This window comes from Trichoderma citrinoviride, assembly GCF_003025115.1.
Source record: "Trichoderma citrinoviride strain TUCIM 6016 unplaced genomic scaffold BBK36scaffold_4, whole genome shotgun sequence".
Classification (NCBI taxonomy): domain Eukaryota; kingdom Fungi; phylum Ascomycota; class Sordariomycetes; order Hypocreales; family Hypocreaceae; genus Trichoderma; species Trichoderma citrinoviride.
The window spans coordinates 884,596-909,699 of record NW_020194712.1 but is presented as its reverse complement, the minus strand read 5'-3'; the positions used below and the strand labels follow the sequence as shown (position 1 = coordinate 909,699).

The 25,104-nt window shown below is 52.5% G+C and overlaps 6 protein-coding genes across 6 annotated transcripts; 2 read left to right on the top strand and 4 right to left on the bottom strand.

Moving 5' to 3' along the window:
* Nucleotides 1–10,261: 10,261 nt before the first annotated feature.
* On the bottom strand, nucleotides 10,262–11,105 carry BBK36DRAFT_1094628 (hypothetical protein; the record flags this gene model as incomplete). The annotated part of the gene is made up of 3 exons (XM_024889067.1): nucleotides 10,262–10,395; nucleotides 10,673–10,867; nucleotides 10,964–11,105. Coding segments are annotated over 3 exons (471 nt in total), but the record flags the coding sequence as incomplete, so codon positions are not given.
* Nucleotides 11,106–13,468: 2,363 nt separating this feature from the next.
* Nucleotides 13,469–15,421, top strand: BBK36DRAFT_1114556 (hypothetical protein; the record flags this gene model as incomplete). The annotated part of the gene is made up of 2 exons (XM_024890043.1): nucleotides 13,469–13,577; nucleotides 13,635–15,421. 2 exons carry the CDS (start codon nucleotides 13,469–13,471, stop codon nucleotides 15,419–15,421), a joined length of 1,896 nt encoding a protein of 631 aa, XP_024751366.1.
* Nucleotides 15,422–15,921: 500 nt separating this feature from the next.
* Nucleotides 15,922–16,270, bottom strand: BBK36DRAFT_2870 (hypothetical protein; the record flags this gene model as incomplete). The annotated part of the gene is made up of 2 exons (XM_024898010.1): nucleotides 15,922–15,987; nucleotides 16,064–16,270. The coding sequence occupies 2 exons, from the start codon at nucleotides 16,268–16,270 to the stop codon at nucleotides 15,922–15,924; spliced, it is 273 nt and encodes a 90-aa protein (XP_024751365.1).
* Nucleotides 16,271–17,135: 865 nt separating this feature from the next.
* BBK36DRAFT_1114517 (hypothetical protein) lies at nucleotides 17,136–18,031 on the bottom strand (the record flags this gene model as incomplete). Its single annotated transcript, XM_024890039.1, has 2 exons — nucleotides 17,136–17,464; nucleotides 17,521–18,031. 2 exons carry the CDS (start codon nucleotides 18,029–18,031, stop codon nucleotides 17,136–17,138), a joined length of 840 nt encoding a protein of 279 aa, XP_024751364.1.
* A 984-nt stretch (nucleotides 18,032–19,015) lies between these two features.
* On the top strand, nucleotides 19,016–20,912 carry BBK36DRAFT_1114348 (hypothetical protein; the record flags this gene model as incomplete). Its single annotated transcript, XM_024890018.1, has 3 exons — nucleotides 19,016–19,507; nucleotides 19,583–20,051; nucleotides 20,119–20,912. The coding sequence occupies 3 exons, from the start codon at nucleotides 19,016–19,018 to the stop codon at nucleotides 20,910–20,912; spliced, it is 1,755 nt and encodes a 584-aa protein (XP_024751363.1).
* A 371-nt stretch (nucleotides 20,913–21,283) lies between these two features.
* On the bottom strand, nucleotides 21,284–22,913 carry BBK36DRAFT_1157720 (hypothetical protein; the record flags this gene model as incomplete). Its single annotated transcript, XM_024894032.1, has 2 exons — nucleotides 21,284–22,044; nucleotides 22,109–22,913. The coding sequence occupies 2 exons, from the start codon at nucleotides 22,911–22,913 to the stop codon at nucleotides 21,284–21,286; spliced, it is 1,566 nt and encodes a 521-aa protein (XP_024751362.1).
* Between the last annotated feature and the right edge of the window lie 2,191 nt (nucleotides 22,914–25,104).

Genomic DNA, 25,104 nt, shown 5'->3' with positions numbered 1-25,104 from the left:
GCATGGGGCGGATGGTTGGCGAATGCTTGAGATGTTGCTGGTATTGGGTTGTGGAGGGATGGACTGACAGCATCGTACTGGAAGGATGAGCAGCGGCGGTAGGGGCTGTGGGCATATATAGTCGAAGGCGTGGGAGTACGAGCAACTTGGAGGAGCCGTACTTCACGTCAGTGACCGGGGTCTGGCCAGGCTATATAACGCAGCTGCAGCGTGTAAATAGCGGGTGTTCCACTAGCAGGACGGGGACACAGACGGGACGGGTGTCTTGCGAGTCGTGGTCGTGGAGGGATTGTCGATGAAGTCTAGGGCGGGAGTGTCGATGGACGATCAGGCTCTGGGCCAGGAAGGGGGATCCTTGTTTGCGAGGACACACTCCCAGTTGGCGTTGACGGCTTGGCGTACGGACCGTGTGTGGGGGCCAAGGAGCGGGTGTGGGCTTGAGTTGTTGTCGTGCGTCGTTGGTGTCTCTGGTCTGTGCGCTGCTGCAGGCGTGTCCCAAGAGGGGGTTCGCAGCGAGATGCAGCGGCTGTTCTGGGCAATCGGACTTATCGAGACAGGGGGGTCCCTTGTCGTTGGCGAGGGCAGCTCGAGGCCAGGCGTGAGTCGAGCAAGCAGTCGAAGCAGGTCGAGGAAAGGGGGGCTTCAACGTTTAGGACGTATCAGAAAAGAACCGGAGAGTTGTCTGTGGTCAAATCAGAACATTCCGGGGGATGCGTGTTGAGGTTCGAGGTTGGTGGTTGAAATGAAACTCGAGATGCGATATCCAAGGATCCAGACGAGGTGTTGACGGTCTCTACTTATACTTGATGACAGATACTCCGCTGAGACATAAGGTATAGTAGACACGAACCGGTCACCGGTCACCATGGAGAGCAAAACAACGTTCGCGCGTCACCTCGAAGCTTCGACTAGCGTCGAGCAAGAACCAAAAGGCAAATGGCGCAAAAGAACAACAAGAAAAAAGTTTTTAGAGTCGCAACCACAGCCGGAGCTGAGATGCTGTTGCCCGATCGAGCATGTCTGCTAATTAGCCCCCAGCATGCCCGTCCCGCGCGGTGTCAGTTTGCCGCCCCCAGCCTTGATACTAAAACGCCTCCGGAGCAAGAAGAGCGAAGCAGGTAAATGCGCGTGGCAGAACAATAACGCAAGAGAGTGACGAGCGCTTGGTCATCAAGCTGGGCCCGAGGCTCCGGGACACGACTCCAATGGCGACAAAGTCTAAGATACGAAGTATGGGGTACAACGCGGAAGTGCAGTGATTGGCTCTTGGTGGGTGACAAGCGAGGCGTCGAGTCGCAGCCGCGAGAATCGGAATCAGAATCAGAATCAGAAAGCCTCGAGCGAGCCCCGGCACTAGTTGGCAGTGTTTGTTAGCCACGTCGGAGGAGAGGGTATGGGTACGAGCAGAAAGTCTAAATGCAGCGGCAGGGTCGCTATACCAAGAACTATACTGTATTACGAAGGTATGGACGTCGACTCGACTCGACACCGAGCCCACAATAAGAGCCCACAAATACAGTGTCAGTGCATATTGTAGTACTAGTACTAGCATCGTCCGTACTATATGCGAGGACAGCTCGATAGTTGGGGCTAATTTAGATCTGAGTTTTTTTAAGTTGATGCGATCTGAGCATCCATGGACTTGACTCTCCGGCCAGCCAGCCAGACTGACGCCCTTGCCCTTTCGCTGGCATGCGTGGACGGAGTAGTATTACTATATTCGGACGCCCACGCACATACTTTACGCAGCAGTGAGGTGAGTGACTCGAGACACGACTATATAGTTTGAGGCCCAAAGTCAGATTCGCCGCTGCCTTGTTGGGTTCAATGTGAGTTTTGCCTGCCCAGGGTCCTGCCTACTAGACAATTTCTGGGACTGTTTACAATCATAAGGTAGGCTATTTGAACAGCAATGGACACCTCATTGAGCGTAAACCGTGCTCCACCAACGCGCGATTGCCTCTTTTGTTAGCGTTTGGCTCCAATGACTCGGTGGCTGCCCTTCAGTCCCTGATGGGAGGAGCGACTTCACGTTGTTGGTGTCGCTCTCCTGCATGGAATCCTGTTCGCTACTTCCCCCAGGATGCGTGCCTTGGCAGCCTTAAACGATATTCCGTCCAGGAAGGAGTTGTCCAGTCCGGGCCGAAATCCTACGGGTTGGGCAAGGGATGGCCTCGCTGGTGGTGCTTGCACTGCATAAGAGGTCGAGTATCGGCTAATATTACTGCGCCAATCGACTGATATGTCCACTACAGGGAGGAAGGCCCGGAGCACTTGTGGACAAACTTCGTACACCGCTCTTGCTTCGGTATTTGGGGTGGCACCCAGGCGATCCGCCCTGTGCAGGTAAAACCATCGCGTGTGTGTGACTTACGTGTTGGTTGCGTTTGGAACTCTGCTGCTGTTACACCATCAATGACCAGCGACTCGCTCACAGGCTGGCAAATCTCGATTCAGAACAGGCAGGCAGCCGCCAGAAGCTTTCTGTTTCTCACACGACACTGCCTTAGAGGGGCCGCTAAGGGAGCCGCTGGCGGCCATCGGTGTGCCTCACTTACGTGTACATTCGGATCTTTTTGAAGCTTCTTTTCTACTAATTCCGCTATTATTCTATGTATTCTCTGCCAGCCAGTGCCTAAGGTAAGGTAGTATGCTAATGGCTTAGACTGACTGCCCAAAGCACCTCTTTCCTCCTGCTGGCAAGGCCTGTGTCTGCTCTGCTGGTCAAAGCACTTCCCCAGACGCATTGAAATAAACTTTCGCACCGCACAACCCTTGCCCAGGGCTTAGTGTCCACTCAGTCTGCAGAGTGGTCAAAGAACATCGCCCTGCTACGCTAGTGACGCACGTCATGCTATGGTCTGTTCGGCTAGGCGGGGTGCAAATTACATGCGCCTGCTTCTGCTTCTATGCGCCTTCCAAGTTTCTCCCACGTCCTGCTGGAGCCGATTGCCAAAACTAGTACTTTACGAATGACTTCGTTTGGATGCTTCCATGCTTTTGTCGAGTAATGCACGCGCGCCGCTCCTGTACCTAAAGAATACGAGCAATGCAGACTTGCATGGTGAAACACGCGATTATCTGGAGAGAAACCTCCAGGCCAGCCCAGCCCGAGGAATGTCCGCTCAGAGCTTTGGGCCTCGTTACCGCAGATACACTTTTTGCAGGATTCCATCGCACCTCGTCGCGTTCTCGACGCCGCAGGCGCCCTGTCACGCGCCGAGACTACCAGAGAAGGCCGGGATCCTGTACAATGGCAATGAGTGCTGCTGAGGTATTCAACAAAGTTTAGTGAGCCGATGTCAGGATGCTTCCTGCGGATCTCACCCCAAGGCTTGAGTGCCCGGTCCAGAACATCAGCCTCTTCCTTGCTTCCTTTCTTGTTTCTGTATGCATTTTTTCAGCTCTCCATCCTGCTTGATACCTGTGCTTTAGGGCTTTGCTTACGGTACGCGAGCTCCTATCAGTTGACTTAAGGTATCCAATGCCCTCTCTATTCCCATGTCCACAGACGCTCTCTTACGGGCCAAAAATACGGGCAGTGGAGAGAGGCTGCGACGCCGCCAGAAACGTGGAAGCCAGCCCCAGCGCCTCTTCACCTCCGCAAAAGGCCACAATAGCAGCACATGGCCAGAGGATGGCAATTACGGCCTCTTGTCGCATTCAGCGAATAGCAGCGGTGCTCGGGCCAAGGGGCCGGCATTCGGACGCCTCGCTGAGCCAGCGACCTGCACTTGCCCCCAGCCAGTAAGGACGGCCTGCTGCCAAAAAGTCTAAATTTTGGGGGGCCTTGATTCAAAACCACCACATTGATTGTCTCTGCGCCGCATTTTCTTCCTTGCTACCGTGCGCCTGCATTAGCAACTCGGCCACGAAAACAACAAAGGATCGTGGTCTCTTTCTACTGGCTGCTTGCCTTGGCTAGTAAGTGCGAGCATGGATCAACTTGCAGGGCCTCCCGTCTGCTAGCCCGCACACTGGCGCCTTCGATATGCGTGTCTGGGATCTGTTGTCGAAATCGCACACGCAGCAGTCTCTCTCTCGCCCAGCATCCGGTGACAGTCGGTGTAAGTCGGTGTCAGCCCACCTGCCCTAGCTTGCCCTGACCGACCGTCTCCGACTGATATCTCTGACTTGTTCTATATGTACGGAGCCCAGAATGTCGAGTCATGCTGGTGATGCTCATCTGAATATACTCCGTATTGTCCGGACAATGCTAATCAACTTTGATCAACTTAGAAACTGGAGGCAGCCTTGTTTTACAAGAAGATCCAAGTGTTACGACCAATAACGAACACAGATGCGGACGCTCCAGACGCTCTTCATGGCTTCGTGTGCCCGCCTGTGCTCTCTGGGTGGACCACACTGTTGCGGCTGCTCCCCGCGATGGACGTTGGAGGCATCAACAGCTGCTTCGCGCACGCGCTAAGAATGAATAACGACACAATGTCTCTTGATTGACGTTGATCTGTCTGCGGCCCCCCACCTTTGCAGATTCTTGTGGGCCAGATTCGATGCCGCGCTTCGTACATGGATGACGCCGAGACCAAGACACAACTTGCCTATTAGGGACGCATGTGCAAGAACGTATTCGTGCGTTAGAAGCCATGGCCTAGGCAAAGCTTGTGTCGGAATCACTTCCTCGAAGCAGATTTTCTTTCTCGTTGCGCCTTCTCCGAAGAGACCATCACAGACGTGCAGCAGTTAGGTTGGGAGGGGTGAAATTGGGGTTAGCACAATGGATCAACATGGCGCCATTCCGCCTAACGGAAGTCGAGACGCCGCGAACATGAGAATAAGAATGTCACTCCAACGGGTCTTAGAGGCCGCTGTCAGGTTACACATCGCCTTGATTTTGTTTACCGCTACTCGGTGCCGTTGCGGAATGGGGCCTTGGCGACCCTCGAGCTTGAAGCAGAACACTTGAGTTCCAACACTTGGACACAGTTGAATAGACGCCCTTCAGCACTCCACCCCGTGGTGCGCCCAGGAAGTTCACACGCATCGTGAGATCGTGTCAATGCTCTCACAATCGCCAACTTAACCAGGCCGTCCTATTGGCGGGCATTTGCTGGAACTCGTCGTCTCCACAGGTTTGGAGGACGTGAGAAAGAATGATGCTGCCGGCGGGCATGCCGGTGCAACGACTCATGCTGCAGCAGTGCGATGATCAACTGCACGCTGCAACAAGAAAGTGTATTCTTGTGTGCCGTCTTCTCGCTCACACCAAAACGGGGCTCACACAGGCAAGCCGCAACCTGGAACGCCGCCAACCACACACAGGACAAGGCAACATGTATCGTGCATATGCTCGTGCATGCAGTGCCCATGCAGTGTCCATGCAGTGCCCACGCAGTGCCATGCACCATACGGAGAGCACCTTCACCTGGCCTGCAACTCCACGCTGGTTCCCACGCTGGTCCCAACGGATGCTTCCAATGGCGGGAAAGGTAGCGGCGCTAGACCGGCGACGCATGTCAGAACCGAACCATGGCCGGCGTCCAAAGGAATTCCCGCCCAGCTCCCCCATATTCAGGAGGCCCCGCCGAGACCCGGAAACCGAGTTTCTGGGAAGACGGGTTGTGTGTTGTCTCTTGGGTTTCATCATGTCGCCCGATTCATATCGGTCTTGGTACCTCATCGAGCGCCTGCCATCAAGGAGTTCGAGCGTTTCGAGGCAGCTGATACGACTACTCTCCACCAAGGCACGGCACGAAGTTGTGTGGCTACACAAAAACGACCTGTTTCTTACACGGGGCTCGGATGGCGCTTTGATGCATGATACGGCACACACTTAATGCCAAGAACGCTGCCGTGCCGCACATCGCTGCATGCTGCAAGCACGGAAATACCCAGACGACCAGACTCGCATTTCACCTCAATCACACACTAAGGCAAGCGCAGATCTTCTAGCATCAAGTACCTACGCCGCTTCGAGAAGGGAGAGTGGTACTTTTTTGCCAGGTTTGGATGCAATGCACGAGCAAATAGTTTGGGCTGCTCTGCCCAGTCGCCTTGCAGAATACGTTGGTGTGGGGTGAGAGACATATGCGCAAACATGCACTTCTATGCGAGAGAAAGCGAAACAATACTCACGCCCCTTTCCAACGACTCCGTCTGGTCGCTCAAACAAGGGAGCCGCATCCTTCTCCAACGAAGAATGGGGGTTTCAACACAAGGAGCCCAAGTATGGAGGTTCAAAAAGTTCCTGTGTGATGGACAAAGTGCCCCGAAATGCGGCCCGTGTCGTGGGATTTTGACATGCAAACACCACACCAAATCACTCTCCGTTCCACGCCGAGCCAGGATGGGCAATATACGACCCACAACTCTATGGGAAGAGACGCGACCCTTTGGACGGTTCCCTCGAATCCCTTTGTCTCATCCGGACTTTTTCTTGTCTTGCTACGCCTTGACTGGACGTGGGCGCCAAACTCGGTTGCCCTGATTTCTCAATGGTCTAGTATCTGTATTGATCTAAGGAAAGCCTCCCCAAACATGGGTGCTCGCGGGTTGGCCCTACTGGCTCTGCCGCAGCTGCCGCATTTATTGCTGCAACTAACGACACGTATCTAGTACCTATCTGGACGAAGCTTCGGGAGATCGAGATGGTCGAGAATGAACGGCTGCCACCGACCGACACCCCTGGCTCCGGGAATGAGAACAGCATGAGCTTGTGCGTGTGATTTGCGAGTTAAAGCACACGGTCGTGCAAGCAGTGATACATCCCACAGATGCTCCTGGCGGTACGAGTAGCGGTAGCATTCAAAAGTACTGCCGGGCCTGCAGCATGCAGCAAGCAGGCGGCTCTTTGTGTCTCGGTCAGCTATTCCGGATGCAGTTTTGCCTACATATGAGGCCTCGGCAAATCCTCCATTACCGCCCGCATATGCAATGCGATGCCGCTCTCGTCCGCACATCACCCACGCGAGCATGCGGTCCTCGTCCCCGGGAAGCCAATAGGCCGAAGAGGAGGGGCCCTGTCGCGCCTCCATCACCTTGGGCATTGACGTCTTATTTCCCCAGCACACAATGTCACTACGAAGTATGTTCGCTATTCTTACTCAATGCTCGATACTCTCATGCCTGTCTAGGCTAGGCAATTGAGTCAGTCAGGGCAGCTCGGTCTGCACGAGGAGAAGAGCCGTTCACGCTGCCGAACAAAGTTTGATTGCACGCTGGATCGACACGCCAATTGGCAAGCAGCACGTTGTTCCTGCTCCGTCATTCAGGCCTCCATCCGTCATCTCAGATTGCCCTGACAAAAGCCATCACCATCATGGCTCCAGCTAGAACAGGGCAGCAATGGCCCCCAAGCCAGACTGCTCCGTTTCCGGCCTAGGCTGCCCCAAGGCGTGAGACGGCCGCACGCCAGAATGTTCCGGCTCCACCACGCCGGGGCTCCCTGAAAACTCTATTTAATGGGTTTGTGGGCTTTTGGCCAGGGGGAGAGGGAGGTCGTGAGTGACCCCGATATAGCGGCAACAACGTGGCTCCAGTTACGCAGAGCGTGGCAGGGAAGAGGAGAGGGACCGGCCCTTCCATTCTCGCGGCCCTATGGCTACGGTCTGTTTGCTTGCAGTTATTGCTGCTGTGCAGCTTCGGGGCTAATCGGCTAAGCTGCAAAAAGGGGACGCACAAGCGAGCCGAGGCCCCTGTTTTGCTTCATAACCCATGTGAGTCGTCGCCTTCTTTTCCCGCCTTGCGATGGCCAAACCAGCTCGGAGGCCGCTCCGCATAATTGCCCGGGACCGTGTTGTCGCGTCTAGCTCTTCACTTCATGAGGTTGGCATTAGGAGAATTGCAACTCGTCACATTCGTGTGTTGGCAGCAAAGACGAGGCGACTAGGCAGCTTCCGCTGTGATCCGTGCTGCTTATTGAAGTCATCACAACGTGGCATGTGGGTTTCAAGCACACACACACCCAAAGCAGCATGTCACTCCTCAGACACTTTACGGGGAAATCGCATCATCGCCAACGGAATCACAATCACCATGACATTGACCAGCACTCGGCCATCTTCCAATACCTCGAACTCGCTATTGCTACCGCTCCTATGGCTACCTTTCCCTACCCTCCCCTACCATGCAGTCTCCACGCATTAGCCGTCGGTCTCCAGACTCCATCGTCCTTCCCTGCTTCACTAAGACGCACCCAGAAAGCCAATTCTGCAGTCGGCGATTACAAATGACGCCTCTTCATTTCAAAATTTTCACTGGCCTTTTCTGTTCCACAATGCAAAGAAAGCTATTAGCCGTCTTTTCCGCTTTGTCCATGGTTGCCCCGAGTAATAGGAGTAGCACTGATTTCTACTCTACAGTGTGCTTCATCTTTCTTGTTTGTTTCTCTCGTTTGCAAAGACCCCGTTCTTTTGCGAAGTCCCCGTGAGAAGAACGGAAATTCCAAGATTCCCGAATTGGCACTCCTCCTTCCTGATCGCGCGACTCATGTCTCAAACCTAGAATTTGTTCTAGAAGGCTGGCTTGCAAATTACGGCTTGGTTCCTCGTCTGGTGACGCCTCTTTGGCCCCCAAACGGCCCGGATTACTTCATTGCTTCGTCGGCCCCAGCTTTGGCCGCTTGTCAAGATGGTCTGAAAGCCTAAATAGCACGGTTTAGAGCGCACGAGGCGTTTTCGGTCTTCTACTTTCTCATTTCGACTGCTTGGCCCACCCCCTAGTGGGGGAGAAGATGTCTGTTCAGTTGCTATGGCTCTCTATCGATCCAGCTTGCACTCCCTATGGGAGTATGTCCGACGCAGACACTCCCCTCATGACTTTGAAGGGAAGTTGTCGACACAAAAGCTGTTGACTCAGAGCTGTGTTTCGCCAAAAGATGCCCAAGCACTGCTGTTCTGCTTGTGCTTTGAGCGCATTTCTGTCGGCCCGAGAACTGCCTTTGTCTCTCATAACTTGAAGTTGTGTGCAGCAGGAATCGAGAAGTGAACTGACATGGAGCACGGAGACTTTTCGGCTTTCTTAGAAGAAACACTCGAAGCATGCACTCCTCGGAGGTCGCCAGACCCTCTGCGACCTCGGCACGAATATCCGGTTTATGCAAGTTGAAATTTCTGTTCTGGAGATTCCTCGTTTGCCTTGTTTGTTAAACGCAACTTATGACATGTGTTCACTTACCAGATTTCACTCTGCACTTTCCCCCATTTTCTCGACTTACCCACGCTCCAGTTCGATTCCGAGCCGCTGGGACGGGACGGCGATTCTTTCTCTTTTCGTACGGGGAGTTTGCTATGTATCCCTTGCTTCCTTGTCCTCTTTTCCACTCTTGGGAATTTTCCCCATTTCTCTCCTTTTTATTCGCCGATGACGGTCTTTACTTCTCCTGGTATTGGTGAGTGTCCGCTCAAAGGCAATTCGCGAACTAGTCCAGCGGTAATTCCTTTCGGGAATTCTTGCCTCGTTGGAAGGAGAAGAAAGAAGTGACAAGAATTGGTGGCCCCTTTTTCGGCGTCGGCTTTTGTGTTCTGCTGTCAACGAATCTGGCGGCGTTTTTGTTTGCTTGTACGAGTATGTCTCCATCACATCCGCTACGGATGCATCTTGTTTACAAAGTTCTTCACGCCATGATACATGCTCCTTTCCTTTTCCGTTCTTCTGAGCTGTCAGACTTGGGATCTTGGGCATCAATCAACGGAGCGGCCGAATAGCCGTCAACAAGGGGAGGGGCTAGGTCTTACCAGTATGTCTTGTCTTGGGGCTTCGTTTTATTCCCATGGACATTGCCGGATATAGAGCTGGTGATGAGTATGGCCTGGTGGACTACTTACCTACCTAGGTACATTCTTGTCAGGGAGGCATCGACCAGGCGGGAAACTCATTGCGAGTTTGTGTATTTGTGGTTCTATCGCCGGAGAGAGAGTCTTCATGGCCCCCTTCTTTCTATGCTTTTCCAGTTGCAGTTGGTCTCTGGCGAATGCCTCTCCAGTTCTAATTTGCCTGCCTGGCACGGCCCATTCCCAATGGTCTATAGTACTTAACTTCTTACATGCATCATGATCATGTACGCCCTGCCTGCATGTGCCTTCGCTGCAGAGCCCTTCTCCACCACACATTCCCCTCATCCTTTCCCCCGTTAAACAAACATTGATAATGGTATTACAAAATATCATAAAAATAGCCGGGACATGTGAAAAAAAAGAGCATACTACTTACACGCGGATCGGGGAGGAAAAGGGAATATCCCGGCTCGTTTTTACGAGGTGTTGAGATTTGTCTCATGAGCTTTTCCTCATGATCGTGGGGTCCGTTTTCCAATGTTCCAGCCCCAGCCCCGGAGGACCTTGACCACCTTGGGGGTGACGGCCGCGGTCAGGGGCACCCTGACGAAGATGAAGCTCTTGTGGATGGCGTACGCGAGGGCTAGCTGGGTTGCCAGGCCTGTTAAAGAAGAGAAGGGAAGAGTGATTAGCCTTTCTGTATTTCTCCAGATCACATATCACATCATACTAGTATGTCCCGTTGTTTCGCAGGCTACACTTTTCTCGAAAAGAGCAAGGCCACGCCATGACGTGGAGACTTTGCGAGAAAAACACAAAATTTCTTCTCTTCCCAACCAGCGTCGTGCCATTTGGCGGTAGTAGGGTCATTCTTTTTTTCGGTGTGCAAAATGAAGGGGGCGGGGAGGAGGTTTGTTGGGGAGGCGGTTCAAACTTACTGGCTTCCTCCTTGTTGCGCTCCTGGGCCTTTTCGACCCCCCAGCCGACCATTTCGACCTTGTCGCTGATGTCGTTGTTGCCCAGGCGCTGCTCCTCCTCTTTCTTAAGGGACTGTCGCCATTCGTTCCATCGCGTGCGGACGGATTCGGGGATGACCTTTGCGACTGCCGATACGACGAAGTGCTCGACTTGGCCTGTTTGTTTTCCGCCCCATCCTCGTATTAGCATTGCGAACAACGAGAGATAGCAGCTCAAGCTGAAGAAGTGACAGTAAGGGGAAACTTTCGTACCTATCCTCTCCGTCCCGACGATCCTCACCAGCAGGAAGCAGAACGGAAAGTCGAGGACGCTGAGCGCAAAGTACACGCCGACGGCCGACCATCCGTATTCCCTGGACAGCTTCTTGAAGCGGCCGCTCAGCGAGAGGTTCTCCTCCTTTGCTGCGCCCTGCGCGGCGCTGCGCCTCCACGCCGAGAAGAAGAAGCTCCGTCTTTGCGCAGCTCCTCTGGCGAAGCTCTCAGCTGTCCGGGCGCCGTGTCGCGTGGCTCCTCCTGCCCTCCAGGGCTGGGTCGTCGCATGTAATCTTGCTGTCCATGATGCGATGCTGCTGCTGCTGCTGATCGTCGTCTGGGGTGTTGCGCCTGGCTGGGCCGAGAAGAGTCTTGTCCAGAGGTCTTTGAATGGGGTGCCGCCGTATTGCGCGGATGCGCTTTTGGCGGGTATCGCCCGGAATTGAAACGTCGTTCGGAACATTGCGTATTATGCTTTTTTGCCCTCGTTTTTTTCCCCTCCTCTGTTTGCACCGATATAGCTCTTCTGGTATTTGTAGCTCCGTCCGTGGAAGAAGGGACAAGGCAACAATGGGACAAAAAGGTAACAAAGTGGCGGGAATTCGCGGCGAAGCTCGTAGAAGGGAATCGCCGGTGAGATATGGAGATAGCGGAGCCTCGGAGCTCGCAGAGTCCGTACCGGCAGCGACGTTGGTGTTATGCCGCAAGGTGAAAAAAGTGACAGCTTCCAATTGCAATTGGATTGTTTTTTCCAGATTGCAGATACAGTGAAGCAGAGGACGGTTAATCGTACAGCTAAGCAAGCTCCCTTTTGCGGTGCTAAGCAAGAGAGAAGCTCGGTTTGTTGGGGCCGGTGGGGTGATCAAGGCGACGAAGCTGGAACTTTTTTTTTGCTCTTTTTTTTTTCTCTCTCTGTCTCTGCTAGGGCTGTACCGACTTGCTTCTATTTTGGCACCGTCAGGTCACGATGATGTAAAAAACGGCTCTCCCCGATCCCGGTCCATCGTGGGATCTGGGCAGGGATTGCAAAAAGGCGCGCTAACAGCAGCAGAGAGCATGTCACGTGCTGTTGACGACATTGAAGATGCAGAGCTGGGAGGACTGAAGATGTCAACAGACAACGGAGATACATATATTTATCTACTTTTTCAGATGATTCTGGAGATGATAGCTTTCCCTTGCCATGTTTGCAATTGTCTGATATTATGGGTTTATAAGGTCGGAACACATGGATGCTGAGAGTGTTGATGTTGTGTCATGTACACAAGCTTAGCAGCTTAGAAGATGACAGGAGGAAGGGGTCGAGAAAGGTTTATCATCTTTTCTCAGGCATAAAAAGCAAAATATCTTCCTCACTTATTATATTGTATCTTCCGGTGAGTTTCAATGCAGAATCCTGCCGCTGGCAGCGCCCGTCGTTGACCTGGCGCCATAGCTTGCCCGTGTTTCGAGACATGATATCGGACACTTGCCAAGATATCTCACTATGCCATAGCTGCAAGGCTTTTGATGCAAACTCCTATGTTATGAGCTTTGCTTGGCATAGAGCAAATAAGTTATATCTTGATCAACAGAAACGGGGTACATATGGCATCTAACCGCCCGTGATGCTGAGCTCCCTCTCAGAACCATTCGTGAGCTCAAGCCCAGCATCGCGAAGTTGGAAGCGAATCAAAGCTTGTATAAACTCGCTTCTCTCGTACTCGTATTGGCTACTAGGTAATTCTAGCCGAATCAAATGTTCGTCTGTAGCAGTGAATCAGGCTGGGAACAATGGCAGCACGTGGCTCCTTCCGCTCAGGGGCATTGTCTCCCCTGAGCAGCTGTTCGTCACCTGCCAAGTCGCCAGCATCAGGCCTGTCACTCCCCAAATGCCACTGAAGAAGAGCTGAGCTCTGCTGCACTCCAGGCCACAAAGGTGCATGCCTTATAACTTTCTTTTTCTCTCCACCGACTTCGGCTTTTCTTCCCTTCTCTTCCTCTTCTTCCTCTGCACCAAATCATGGGCTCCTAATACCACCGCCCTGCCCTCTCTCAAGCTGCACTGCTTCCCTCTCGCACTTGAGCTCTTCCTTTCCGGTAAACCAAGTCCCTCGCTTATTCTCGCCTCTGGGACATGAACTCCCCCAGATTCCGCGCCGATCACCCAGACCGTATGTATGATCCTGGTGGCCGGCCTTAGGCATCACTGGAGTTTCATCTCTCGCGCAGATCTGGCTGCGTGACTTGTCCTCGGCCATCGAATACTCACCTGACCGACGAGAATATACTGGCCGTCAATCACGCCATTCACCATATTTCCCCCCCATTCCACTCGTTTACTGACTGACTCCGATTCACTCGTTTATTTCCTTCCGTCGTTCTTTTCGTCACTCATTTTCCGTTGGTCGTGGTTGTATGTCTCATCGTCTTCAGTTCACTTGCTCATTCACCCCCAATCTTTTTTTTTTTTTTTTTTTTTTTTTTTTTTTTTTTTTGTCGTTTTCAGGACGACTTCGCCTCGAGATGCCACCTCCGCCTCGTACCTACGGGAAGAAAAGGAGCTTCTTTGGATCTCTGGGCTCCCGACACCGCTCCAGGGCCTCGACTGATTCTCTGCCGGCCAAGAACCCGGGTATGTCATCCGTCTCTGTCCAATCTTGTAAAGACAAAGCTAACTCTGCACTGATAGATCATGGTTCACCATGCGTGAATACCTCCTACGACACCGTGAAGCACAGCACCAGGTCGCAGAAGAATGTCCAAGCGGCCAGCATTGATGATATTGCGAGCGCCTTACTCGATGACAGCGACTCAGAGATGCCAGCAGAAGAAGAGGCCATGCAACAGTCAGAGAGTGGCATTCTCGACTCCCCAACTTCTACTGCTTTTGCTTCTGCAGCCCAAGTAGGAGAACAGCGCACCTCTTCTTATTCGCCGAGCACTTCGAAGGAACGAACAACTAGCAACAGCAGAGGCTACCGGCCAGGCGCTCCTCGAGTACAGAAGACATCGCCCAACAATTTTACGAAACCGTCCAGGCCTCGTGGCAACTCAACCGCGTCTCCCAAGCGCAAAGACTATAACTTGATCCGCCCTCTCGCAGATCCCGCGAAAAAGACTACCAATCGTTCCTCATATATCGTCTTGAAAGACTCGGAAACGGTTTGCCTTCTTCCCCATAACGTCATGGACGGAGCTCCGGGAATCCTCGTACAAGGCGACAAGGCCAGCCAAGGCTGCGCTGTCCCGGCGAGTGCCGATGAGATTCAGGAGAAGGTGTGTGCCATGTTGGCTGCAACCGATGCTTTGAAGCCGTCGCCTTCTCAGTCTCAGCCAAAGAAGTCGCCCGCCTCCAAAGTGAATCGCATGACGCCTTCACGAATGCTGGCCAAGGTGTCAAGTGCGTGGGACAGATGGCAGGTGAAATCGTCCAACACAGCAGCAGCAGCAAAACCGCGTGCCAAGCTCACGAAGCAGCCTATTCGTGATGACCCCAACGGTCCTTTGACTTCCCACCCGGTGTTTCACACGCCGCCTGTCCGAAGATCCTCTTTCATTGACACCATTGAGATACGTCTCAACGAAGGAGACAACCTCAATAGAAGAAAGGTGCAGCAAATGGTGGGGGGTCATGTAGCTCGCAAGCCTGTTGCCAATGACGGAAAGGCCCTCAGGAGTGGCCGATCCATGGACGAGGACCCTTTCGCTGAGCCTGCCCCTTATCTTCGTCCAGGTGTGGTTGAGAATCGCGCAACGATGAAACTCATGCTTGGACCCAGTGTATCTTCTCTCCTCATCATTGACCCCTTTGAAGCCGAAAAGGGGTTCGAGAGTAATCTCGAAGATAGGATTTTGAGCTCTTCCCCTGTCTGTGCATCAACACCCCGAATCCATCTTCACAGGGTTCAGACCCCGACAGACGGGGTCAATGTCGACGAGCATTGCTCGAAAGGGCCGACGCAAATGAGCCTCGAAAGGATGACCACTGACTCCGAATACTCATCTCAAGAGGCGGGGTCCTTCAGAAAAGCCGCAGATCAGGAGGTGCAGCTGAGGCGATTGCCGAATACTGATCGCATTGCCGTCGGGTTTCTGCGAGACGCGCCATCCTTGGATGCTTGCCATGTCAAATGGTCAAAGAAGCACCCATCGCCGAGCAAGAGAGATCTGGAAGAGCTCGAAATAGCCTTTCGATGTTATAGTGAGCTTAAGCGACGCGGAATTGGTGAAGAAGCAGATGAGCTCGCGGCACACTATACGCCCTCGGCTCGATATCTGTCCCCGCGAGACACGAATAGGCTGATGAGGACGCGTGAAGAGGATGCCAAGTCCGTGCCTGCCTGTGAAGCCCAGTCACCGGCCAGGTCCCACATGCGACGCCCAACTGACGAAGTGCGACGCGGTCAGCATATTCGCCTTGCTCCCATCTACCGGCCAGCGGTCCCGCACTCTGACGAGATTGATGAGCTGCAGTAACGCTCGAGTCGAGAGGCATCTATGATGGAGATGGTGAACAGATTGGAGTCGCTATATGCACCAACAAAATGGAAAAACTACATGAACAAAAGGTCAAAAGGGTAATGGGTGGGTTGGTAAGGAAGGGAACGGAATGGAAAGGACCTGAAAATGCGAAAGGGGAAAAAATGGGATAATAACTGGGTGCTTCCAGAGTGGTTTCTACACATGGGCTCACCTGGAAACTCTTGCCTTCGAATGGTGCTCGCACACGAGCCCACATCTACAGTTGGCTTTGACAGAGTATAATACATCGGAGTTACGAGGAAATAGTCGGCAGGAATTTGATGCTCTTAGAGATATCAAGATAATAGTTCAATAGGTAGATATTATTAGATTAAGCAAAATGAGTGTGAGACTTTGCAATTGCCGTTTCTATAGGGTATCATTGGTGACGTGGTATCGTTCTGCGTCATCATCTCGTCGTGGTGTAAGAAGGTGAAGGAGCCATCATCCATGAATTACAAAAAGCGTCTGCGGTGCGATCCACGACCGTCGGTGCCACGCATTCTGCGAGTTCCAGCAGCCTAGATTTGCAATTTGATGTCAGCCCATCGAGTCCTTCACGTCCCATGTAATAGTGGTAAGGAAGTGGAATCATACCTTTACGCCAGGACGACGAGTCAAGCTTCCCTTGAGCCTCATGATGGCACCGCTGACCTTGTCCTTGAGGGTGGGCTTGCGCTGCTGGTGGTGCACGACGCCGACGCGGGGCTGTCTCCGGGAGAAGATGCTGCGGCGGTAGGGCCTTGCGGTGGTGGTTGTTGTGGTGGTTGTTGCGTGGTGTCTTCTGCGGGTTCCGAAGGGCATTTTGATGGTTGTTGTTGTTGGGTTGCGTATAACTTTTTGTCTGTTTGGCAGGTTTTGTTTATTTAGGGCGGAAGAATTGGTGGATATCTGTATGAATGTGTATTGTATAAGAGATGGAGTGGGATGAAAGGGGGATATATATAGGTAGATTAAGTCTGGAGATGGAAGATGGAAACTGGATGTATGTATATGATGATGCAAGTGAGATGGGTTGCGTGTGATACCCTGCAGGTCAAGAGCATGACGATCACAACGTAATTTACCCTCCCTCCCAATAAAAATCAGGCTTCTCGGAAGTCCGTATCTAGAATCCTGATGGTGTCAATAGAAAATCTGATGCCTTGTTGTACGGCTATGCATTATAACGACTAGTAATTGGTACAACCCAATAAACCGGGCAATCAATTTATAGAGTTGGGCTCAAGGTTTAAAGAGCCGTCATTTTACGTCACTTGCAGCAAGCTTGTTTGGTCGTGGTTCAATTAGAACTGCCCGGATTGTCTTGGACCCTGTGGCTTGAGACGTCATGTGTGGCGGTTGGTGGAGGGTGGGTGTGGCTGGTAGTGCGTCACTGATAGGCCCGTCATCGAGATCCGGCAACTTCATCTTGGCATTGTTCCTTTGTTCAACACGATAATCCACAGGTTTCAAGATTGTCGCAGGTCTTTGAGAGTAGTCTAGTTATCTAGGCGGAAACAAATCTACATGTTCAACATAGTCGCTCCCTTGGTCACGCCTTTTTCCAATCCGTCTTCTTGTCCACTAAGTTGTCACATATCCCTTCTGCGTCTATGGTATCACAAACAACAATGCAAAACGCATTGACAACTGCCACTTCTTCTCTTACAGTTGCATATGCAAAGAATCAAGAACGAATGTTCTTCTTGATGGTAACGAGATCTTCCTCGGAGATTCCCAACCCTTTGGTGATGTAGCCGTCCCAGCCGCCAAACTTCTCCTCAAGGCCCTCGAGAAAGGCGGTCCAATACTGCGGTCGAAGCTCAACGAGGTTGTAGAATCCAGGGGTTTCCATGTCGGTGGTGCCGACACTGGCCAAGGCAAACTTTAAGAGCTTGTCACGAGCAACTTCAGTGCCGACACGCGAGAGCATATAGTCACGAATGGCATCGTCGGTGGCCGTGCCAGCGAGGTGGTGAAGGAGACCAGCGAGGACCCCAGTGCGGTCACGCCCGGCTGGTTCATAGTGTTAGTCAAACGGGAGCAATGAAAGGCCAAGGCGAGTCGCCCACCTGTGCAATGAAAGAGAAACGGCTCTGTAGGCTTGTCCCTGATGTGCTCCAGCACCGCCTTGTAAGTCGGCGCATAGGTCAGAGCAACGGCCATGTACTGGTCCTTCCAAGCGGCGCTGCCGTCTCCCTTGGCGAAGTCGGCCAAGCTCGGTGTCTTGTACTCTTGAGACCCAGGGAACCAGACATTCTCGACGCCCTCAATCTCAGGATCAGGGCCATGTTCTCGCTCAATCGGCTTGCGCAGGTCGAAGATGCGGCGCACGTTGCCCTTGATCCAGGCCACCGTATCGGGGTCCTGGCCGGCGTACTCGAGGGTGCCGCAGCGGAAGATGCGTCCGGGCGGGATCTTGCTGCCGGGCACGGCGCCGACGTCGCGGGCGTTGATGAGCGTCTTGGAGGGGATGAAGGGCGCATTGGAGAGGATAGGGAAGAGCTTCTCTGGCGCAATGGGCTCGCTGACGTGAGTGTGGAGGAGAGCGTCGAGCTCGGCTGTTGACGATGGAGTGGCCATGGCTGTGATTTTTGCTGGGTGTTGCTGAGGAGTTGTCAATAATGGCTCGGCCGTGATGTGGATTTCTGCCTCTTCCACGGCGGGATCTGTTTTGGTTCGCTGTATGCAAGAAGAAGAAAGAGGAGAAAAAGAAGAAGACACAGTTGAGTCGAAAGAGGGAAGAGTAGAAAGAAAGAAGAAGAGGAATACGAACTGTCTGGCGGTTGGTTGTTGGCCCAATCGGGATGGTTACGACAAAGGAAAGTCGCTAGCAAGCTGACGAATGCCGGAAAGCGCTTCGTACTTACGCTCTTTCCTATCCTAGGTAACAATGAAATGCCGACATCACATGGGGAAGGAATGAATTGATGCAGCGTTTGTCTCTTTCCTGCAGAATTTAGTAAGCAATTCTAACGTCACTTGACGCTCCAGCACGTGAATCATAGATTTCGACCTCTTTCAAGAAAACAAACATCTACCTTAACTCAACTATAACACAAAACATCAATATTCTCTTTGAGGTTGTTGCGGAATCCCGAGCGTAAACAACTCTCAAAAGGAGGGGTTCCTTGACAGATTGCCCCTCCTTTTCCTCGGCCGTCCATTCATTCTTCATTCACCCCGCCATTTATGCAATCTGCTAAGCCACGGTTCATGCTAGTGTCCGCATGGCCAGTTCCTGACCAGCAGCAAATGGAAACTTGGTCCAACAAATCGGGAATCGAATCCGCGTCGGCCAGAGATAAGGCATCGCGCCACCATGGCTAAGAAATAAGCCTTGAAAGTCCCTTTGGGGTGTTACTGAAAGGAACATTCTTTAGGAGGGCGTCCATCAAGCTTTTCAGGACCACTTTTCGAGATACGGGTGCATGCATCGTCTGCGTACATGTAAGCATTGCAAACATGCTAGGCTAGATTCCCTACCAACAACCATTGTACGCTCTTTTCACCTCTACTGTTGTCTAGGCAGAGCCGACAGTCTCAACACCAGCACTAGAGAGAACAATGGCGCTGTCGCCGCTCCTTCGCTGGGGCATCTTCGTCTCGGCTATCGCTGCCGCCGTCTTTGCCTATTCCTTCAAGCAACACCCGTTCCTCTTCACCACCTCTGAGCACGACCCCCTTCCAGTCCATTGCTACAAGAGCGTGAGGACTCATGATGCCGAACACCCATATGCTGAGTGCTTCTCTGTGGAGGACGGCATGTTCCGTCATGTTTGTACCCAGGATGACCGAGACTCTCTGCATGGAGTCAGAGGAATCGATGTTTCTGTTTCGGACGGCTATGCGATCCCCGGTCTCTGGGATGGCCACGGACATCTGCTGCAGTATGGCGAATTTCTTCACTCCGTTGATCTTTTCGGCTCAAAGTCGCTTGATGACGTGAGAGATCGCATCAAGAAATACCTTGCCGCGAATCCGGGTGCTGGCACTAAAGACCGGTGGCTTCGTGGTGTTGGCTGGGATCAATCTGCCTTTGGACGCATGCCTACGGCTGTTAGTGACCGATTCTCAGAGAAACACCATTTGCGATCCGGCGTGCTAACCATTGGCCTTGTTGGGGCCTTGTAGGATGACATTGAAGAAGATGACGAACTCAGGGGTATCTTCATGATGCTGGATAGGATTGATGTTCACTGCTCTTGGGTCTCGCAGGCAGTATTGGAGCTCCTCCCTTATGAAATTCCCGATGTTCCTGGAGGGGATGTCATTCGTGATCCCGGTCCAGGAGTCTTCTGCGACAACGCTATAGATATGATTATGGATCTGTGGCCGAAGCCCGGGGAGGAGGACAAAGCCCGAGCTGTTAAGTCAGCCATGAAGGAGCTCAACAAGGTCGGTCTGGTAGGACTGCACGATGCCGGTGTGACGGCTGAAAACGCTCGGCTTTATTCAGAGCTGGCAACTTCTCCAGACTGGACTGTCCGGGTTTACAGCATGCTTGAGTGTGCGAAGAGAAACACGTTTTGCCCTGAAGACGCGCCTCGGATCGCTCATCAGAATGGCATGTTCGGATTACGAAGCGTCAAACTGTTCGCTGGTGAGTCACCTCAGCTTGCTAAAGCGTTATCCAATACTAACCTTTTTTTGTTCCTCCTGAAATGAAGATGGAGCATTGGGTAGCTGGGGAAGTGCCATGCTCGAGCCTTACAGTGACCATCCTTGGACCTCAGGCTCCCTTCTCATCAATGCGTCAGCCCTCACAAGTGTGACAAAGTCTTGGGCCAGAGAAGGATTCCAAGTCAACATCCACGCTATAGGAGACTTGGCCAACCGCAACGCCATCGACGCCTTTGAAGCGGCCCTGAAGCAGGAATGCGGGCAAGAAGCCCTCTCCGAGTGCCAATCCCGGCACAGGTTCCGCATCGAGCACTCGCAGATCATCCACCCCATAGACCAGAAACGCATGCATGCCCTCGGCATCATCCCTTCCATCCAGCCCACGCACGCCACCTCCGACATGAAGTACGCCGAGGAAAGAATCGGTCCAAAGAGAACCGAGGAGGAAGCCTACCGCATGAAGTCTCTGCTCGACATCAAGCCTATCCTGGGCAGCGACTTCCCCGTGGAGCCGCCAAACCCGTTCCAGGGAATTTACGCTGCCGTCACGAGGAAGAGCCCGCATACTGGACTTGGGCCTGACCCGGAAGCCCCCTCTGAAGGGTGGCACGCACAAGAGGCTCTCAGTTTGGATGAGGCCTTGATGGGCTTTACGCGGAACGTGGCGTATGGAGCCTTTCTCGAGCAGTACGCAGGCGTTATCAGACGCGGTGCGTTTGCGGATTGGGTCGTGCTTGATGCGCCGCTAGAGGACATGGACATTGAGAAGCTTCGAACTCTCAAGGTCAGGGAGACTTGGGTGGGCGGTAGGAGGGTGTACTCGCGGGACGAGGAGCAATGAACATCGTCCTGCGCCAAGTAACGACGATTCGATACGTTCTTGTTCATCAATCACGGTTCTCAGCTTCACGATCTGATACGCCCCAGACATTTGCATTGCACAAGCTTTTGGAAAATTATCAACAGCACATTGCGCCATATATGTCGCAAATCGACAACAAGATGCCCCGTTTATAGATACACATCATCAGTTACGAAGAAGACTTCGTATGGAAAGAATATTTCCCCAGCAATCATAGACCGAAGAAGTGAAATAAAGGAAAAGATGGATACCACCGCTATTAACGCCATGCGAGTTGCCAACTTTCTTGTCGACGAGCTTGAATCGAATAGGACATTCCTCCTCCACTACCCACTTTCTCCCGTTACTTCTCACGCCTTGACAATCACCTTTGACTCAAACCACTTGGCAAACTTGACAGTGGGGATGTCAATGGCCCTCCAGAAGACGTCTGCCCACCAGACGACGGTAGGGATGCAGAAGCACGCCCCCAGGACGAAACCAGCATTGTACCAGTATCCCTCGACGCCAGTTACGCCGTACGCCCACTTCTCGAAGTGGTAGCCAACGACATGCATAGCCGGTCCGTGCATCAGGTAGATGGCGTATGAAATCTTGCCAAAGTACTGGACAACTGGCAGGTTGAAGAAGCGCTGCCATCGAGGCGAATGGCTCACCGCGACGATAAAAATGACGGCGCCAGTGGACTGCCAGTAACGATACCTTTCCTCCTTCCACCACTTTGGGATCAAGGATGACAGCCATATCCACCCAGGAGTTATCTCGCCCCGGCCGTCTGGCTGGCACATCAAGTACAGGCCAAGAATACTGAATAGAGCCCAGAAGATTGGCCAGTATCTGTTCTTGGCTGAACGGGACTTTTCTTCGATCGGCAGGGCCGGGTTTGGTGTTGGAAGGTGCGCGCCTCGGATGTGATCGTTCTCGGCAATGAGCATACCACAGAAGAACAGCAGAAGTTCCCAACGACTGTTACGATATGTGATGGCCATGACAAAGGCAACCGTGAGCCAACGGATAGAGGTGCGCAGACGAGCGGTGCCGATAATGGTGAGAAAGAGGTAGAGCGAGCATCGAAATTCGACAGGAATTGTCCACAGATGGACGTCGTAAGCTGGGAGGAACGTGTTAATGATGACTCTTAGAGCATATAGGGACAGCAAATGGTTTCCACTTACAGGTACTTCCGCCAAATTTGTCCCAGCTGAAGACCTGAATGAACCTGAACATGTGTAACATCCAGTCCTTGTACTGGGCAAGCGCATGCTCCATGCGAGCCGGATGGGGCTCTACAATATTTTTCATGTATTTTCGGTCGTTTGCAAAGTCTCGAGTCCATTCATAAGCGCCAATTCGCAACAGGCAGATAATCATGAACGTCGACACTGCTGTGGGAAGATATAGACGGATTCCACGTCGAAAGACGAGAGAGCTCATGGTGTTGGCGAAATCCGCCCAGGCTCCGTTTCGAATAAGTTTCAAGGGTCGGTATGAGAGCGCATATCCAGAAATGATGAAGAAAACGCAGACCGCCGGTGGACCTTGGTACCAGAGACGAAGGAATGGCAGCTTGAGGATATGGTAGTTGGTCTCGCCACATCCCCATCCCTCGGCGATAATGAATGCCTGGTAGAAGTAATGGCAAAAGAAGACGATGAGTGCCGCCAGACCGCGCATGCCATCGAGATAGGCAGTTGGGGATAGCTTAGCTGGGCATATCTGCTCGCGAGCATGACGACCTTGCAGGAAACTAGGCGTCAGGAAGATGAGGAAGCGAACTGCGAGAACGCGCCATGGTGTCGATCGGAGGAATCCAAGTGGTGCTTTGAGAGTATCGGCAGAAGAGCTCAGAATGCCAAATTGAAAACGACTGTCGGTATGGATCGGGACCGTGGCAATGCCGGCACCAGTTGCGGTTCCAGTGCTACTGTCACTGGTATCTGTTCCAGCGTCCGAACCTCTCCTCTCGTTCAACAACCCCATCTTCTCTACCTCTGGTGATGAATTGGTGGCGGAACTGTGATTCTTCATTTCGTGGATATGAAGCAATAAGGTTTTGTAAGCTCGCTCTGTCGAAGAGCTAGAGCGGAATCTCAAATCACAAAACTGGTGGGTATCAAGAGACGCTCGGCCTGCGGCTCGTCTATTCCTAGGCAATGAACGATGGTCGAAGCGAGTGACACGTTCTCTTGCCTTGTCACTGACTGGCGTGTGTATACTCGTACAGGGCCAAAGAACACAAGGGCACTCCGAAAGGCAAACTGGCGAACAGACGCAAGACGAAAGAGAGTACGGTGAAGGTACCTAACGAATGGTTGGAGAAAAGTAAGGTGGGCGAAGGACTGTGGCTTGAGAGGGAGGAAGAGAGCCAACTCGGACTCTTCTCTGCCACTGTCTCCCGCGCAGAAGCCTGACGGAGGAAATGAAGACGAAAAGAACGAAAGAAGTGAGGAAAAGAGACGGACGAGGAGGATGAAAGAAAAGAAGACGAAAGAGGACGAAGGGATCCAGGTGACAGCCGAAGGCAAGGGAGAAACAAAGAGGGAGAAGACGAGAAAGGAAAGGATGTGAAGCTAAAGGAGAGCAGGAGAGGATCACTGGCAGTACCGTAATGTCTCCGGGGCTCCATACTGTAGAAGGTACTGTACGTGCATGGCGATAGTACCTTCCTTGCTGGCCTGGATGGCGATCCGTGTGAGAGGCTCCTTCCGCACGCAAGAAGGTTTCGGGTTTCCACATTTCGTGGAGATTTAGCATAAAGTACCCGTCAAGTACATACGGGGAAGGCAATTGTAAGAATGGGGATGAGGCAATTGCTATCTGAACGAAGCTTAATACTCGGACGCTACTTGATTGTAAGAGGTGTCGAGGAAAGATCCATCGATCGCCTGGACGGGAAGCTGCATCTGGTGTTGGTATCACTAGATCTAGCAAGGCAGCAGATTATTTATTAGTAGTTATTTCTGCATCTCGTCATGATCTGAACAAAAAGGAAAAAGGATATAGTACCGACTGGTGTATCGTGCTGTCGACCTGAATGCGGAAGTGCAGGTGGTATCCGAAAGTTTGCACTCCACTCGTGGAACTGCGCCAAAGTCTGTATTGTAATTGGGATGTTCTGTCCTCTTGCTGTAGCTCAAGCCGCTCGACCGGAAAGTAAGGTTACGGATCACATCAATTTCCCTCCAGCACCCAATTCTGCTGACTATCGTTGATCAACATCACTAGTCGAGCAAGTCGAGCTGCTTATTGAACTACCTCGACGCTGCGTGGCGGAATTGTTCCAGAAATTGTTTGTTGCTTGAATTCCATCTTGCCATCAACCTTGAACCGAGCTGGCAAGGCAAGGTTCGGCAAGCGGCCCCCACGGCGCCACGGGCGCCACTTAGATCGGCTCATTGCGGAGTGCTTTTCCGTAGCTGAAGCAGGTAATTTTCGGGCGTCTCCTTTGCGCGCTGCCTCTTGTCGAATTCACGAACGCAAACATGCTCGACCGGAAGCTACAGCAGGGTGCACAAACAACTGTTTGCCCCTTTGTGCTGTGGTGATACAGAGTTCTATTCAGTCTTGTTGGAATCTTAAGGAGGTGCCTAACCTTCGCACCTTTGATTCCTTGCAGCACAATGAGACCAGAGCAACAGAGCAAGAAATACATGTGCTTATCATCATGATGCTGAATTGGCCACCACCGGAACGCCGTCATCAGCTCGAGGGTAATCACACTCCCTGCAGCTGCAAGCATTCTCATGCATCTTCCAGGGGCAAACAGAAAAGCTTGTTTGATCTACACATCATTTCGCCGAATTTAGCAGTTTATTATGATACACTAGCGGGCATCTCTCACAGCACGGCCAGACAACTATGTACCTTACTGTGCAGCACATACGAGGATATACACCAGTCCCTCACAGATTGCACGATTCATCACGGATGATGGACACGGTGACCCTGAAGGCCGTCTCCTGGACCCACGGCCGATCGCTTTCAACCTCCGTATCAAGACGATGGATTGGCGGTCCGTTGTCTGACTTATAACCGCGGGCTGCCCACCAAGTGATTACGCCTTCTCCGTACAGTATCCTACAGACGCTCACATCACTGTGATGCTGAGCATTTGTGCAGTTTGTCTGATTCGTCATGCTCGACACAAGATTCGAGATGTGAAATATGTCAG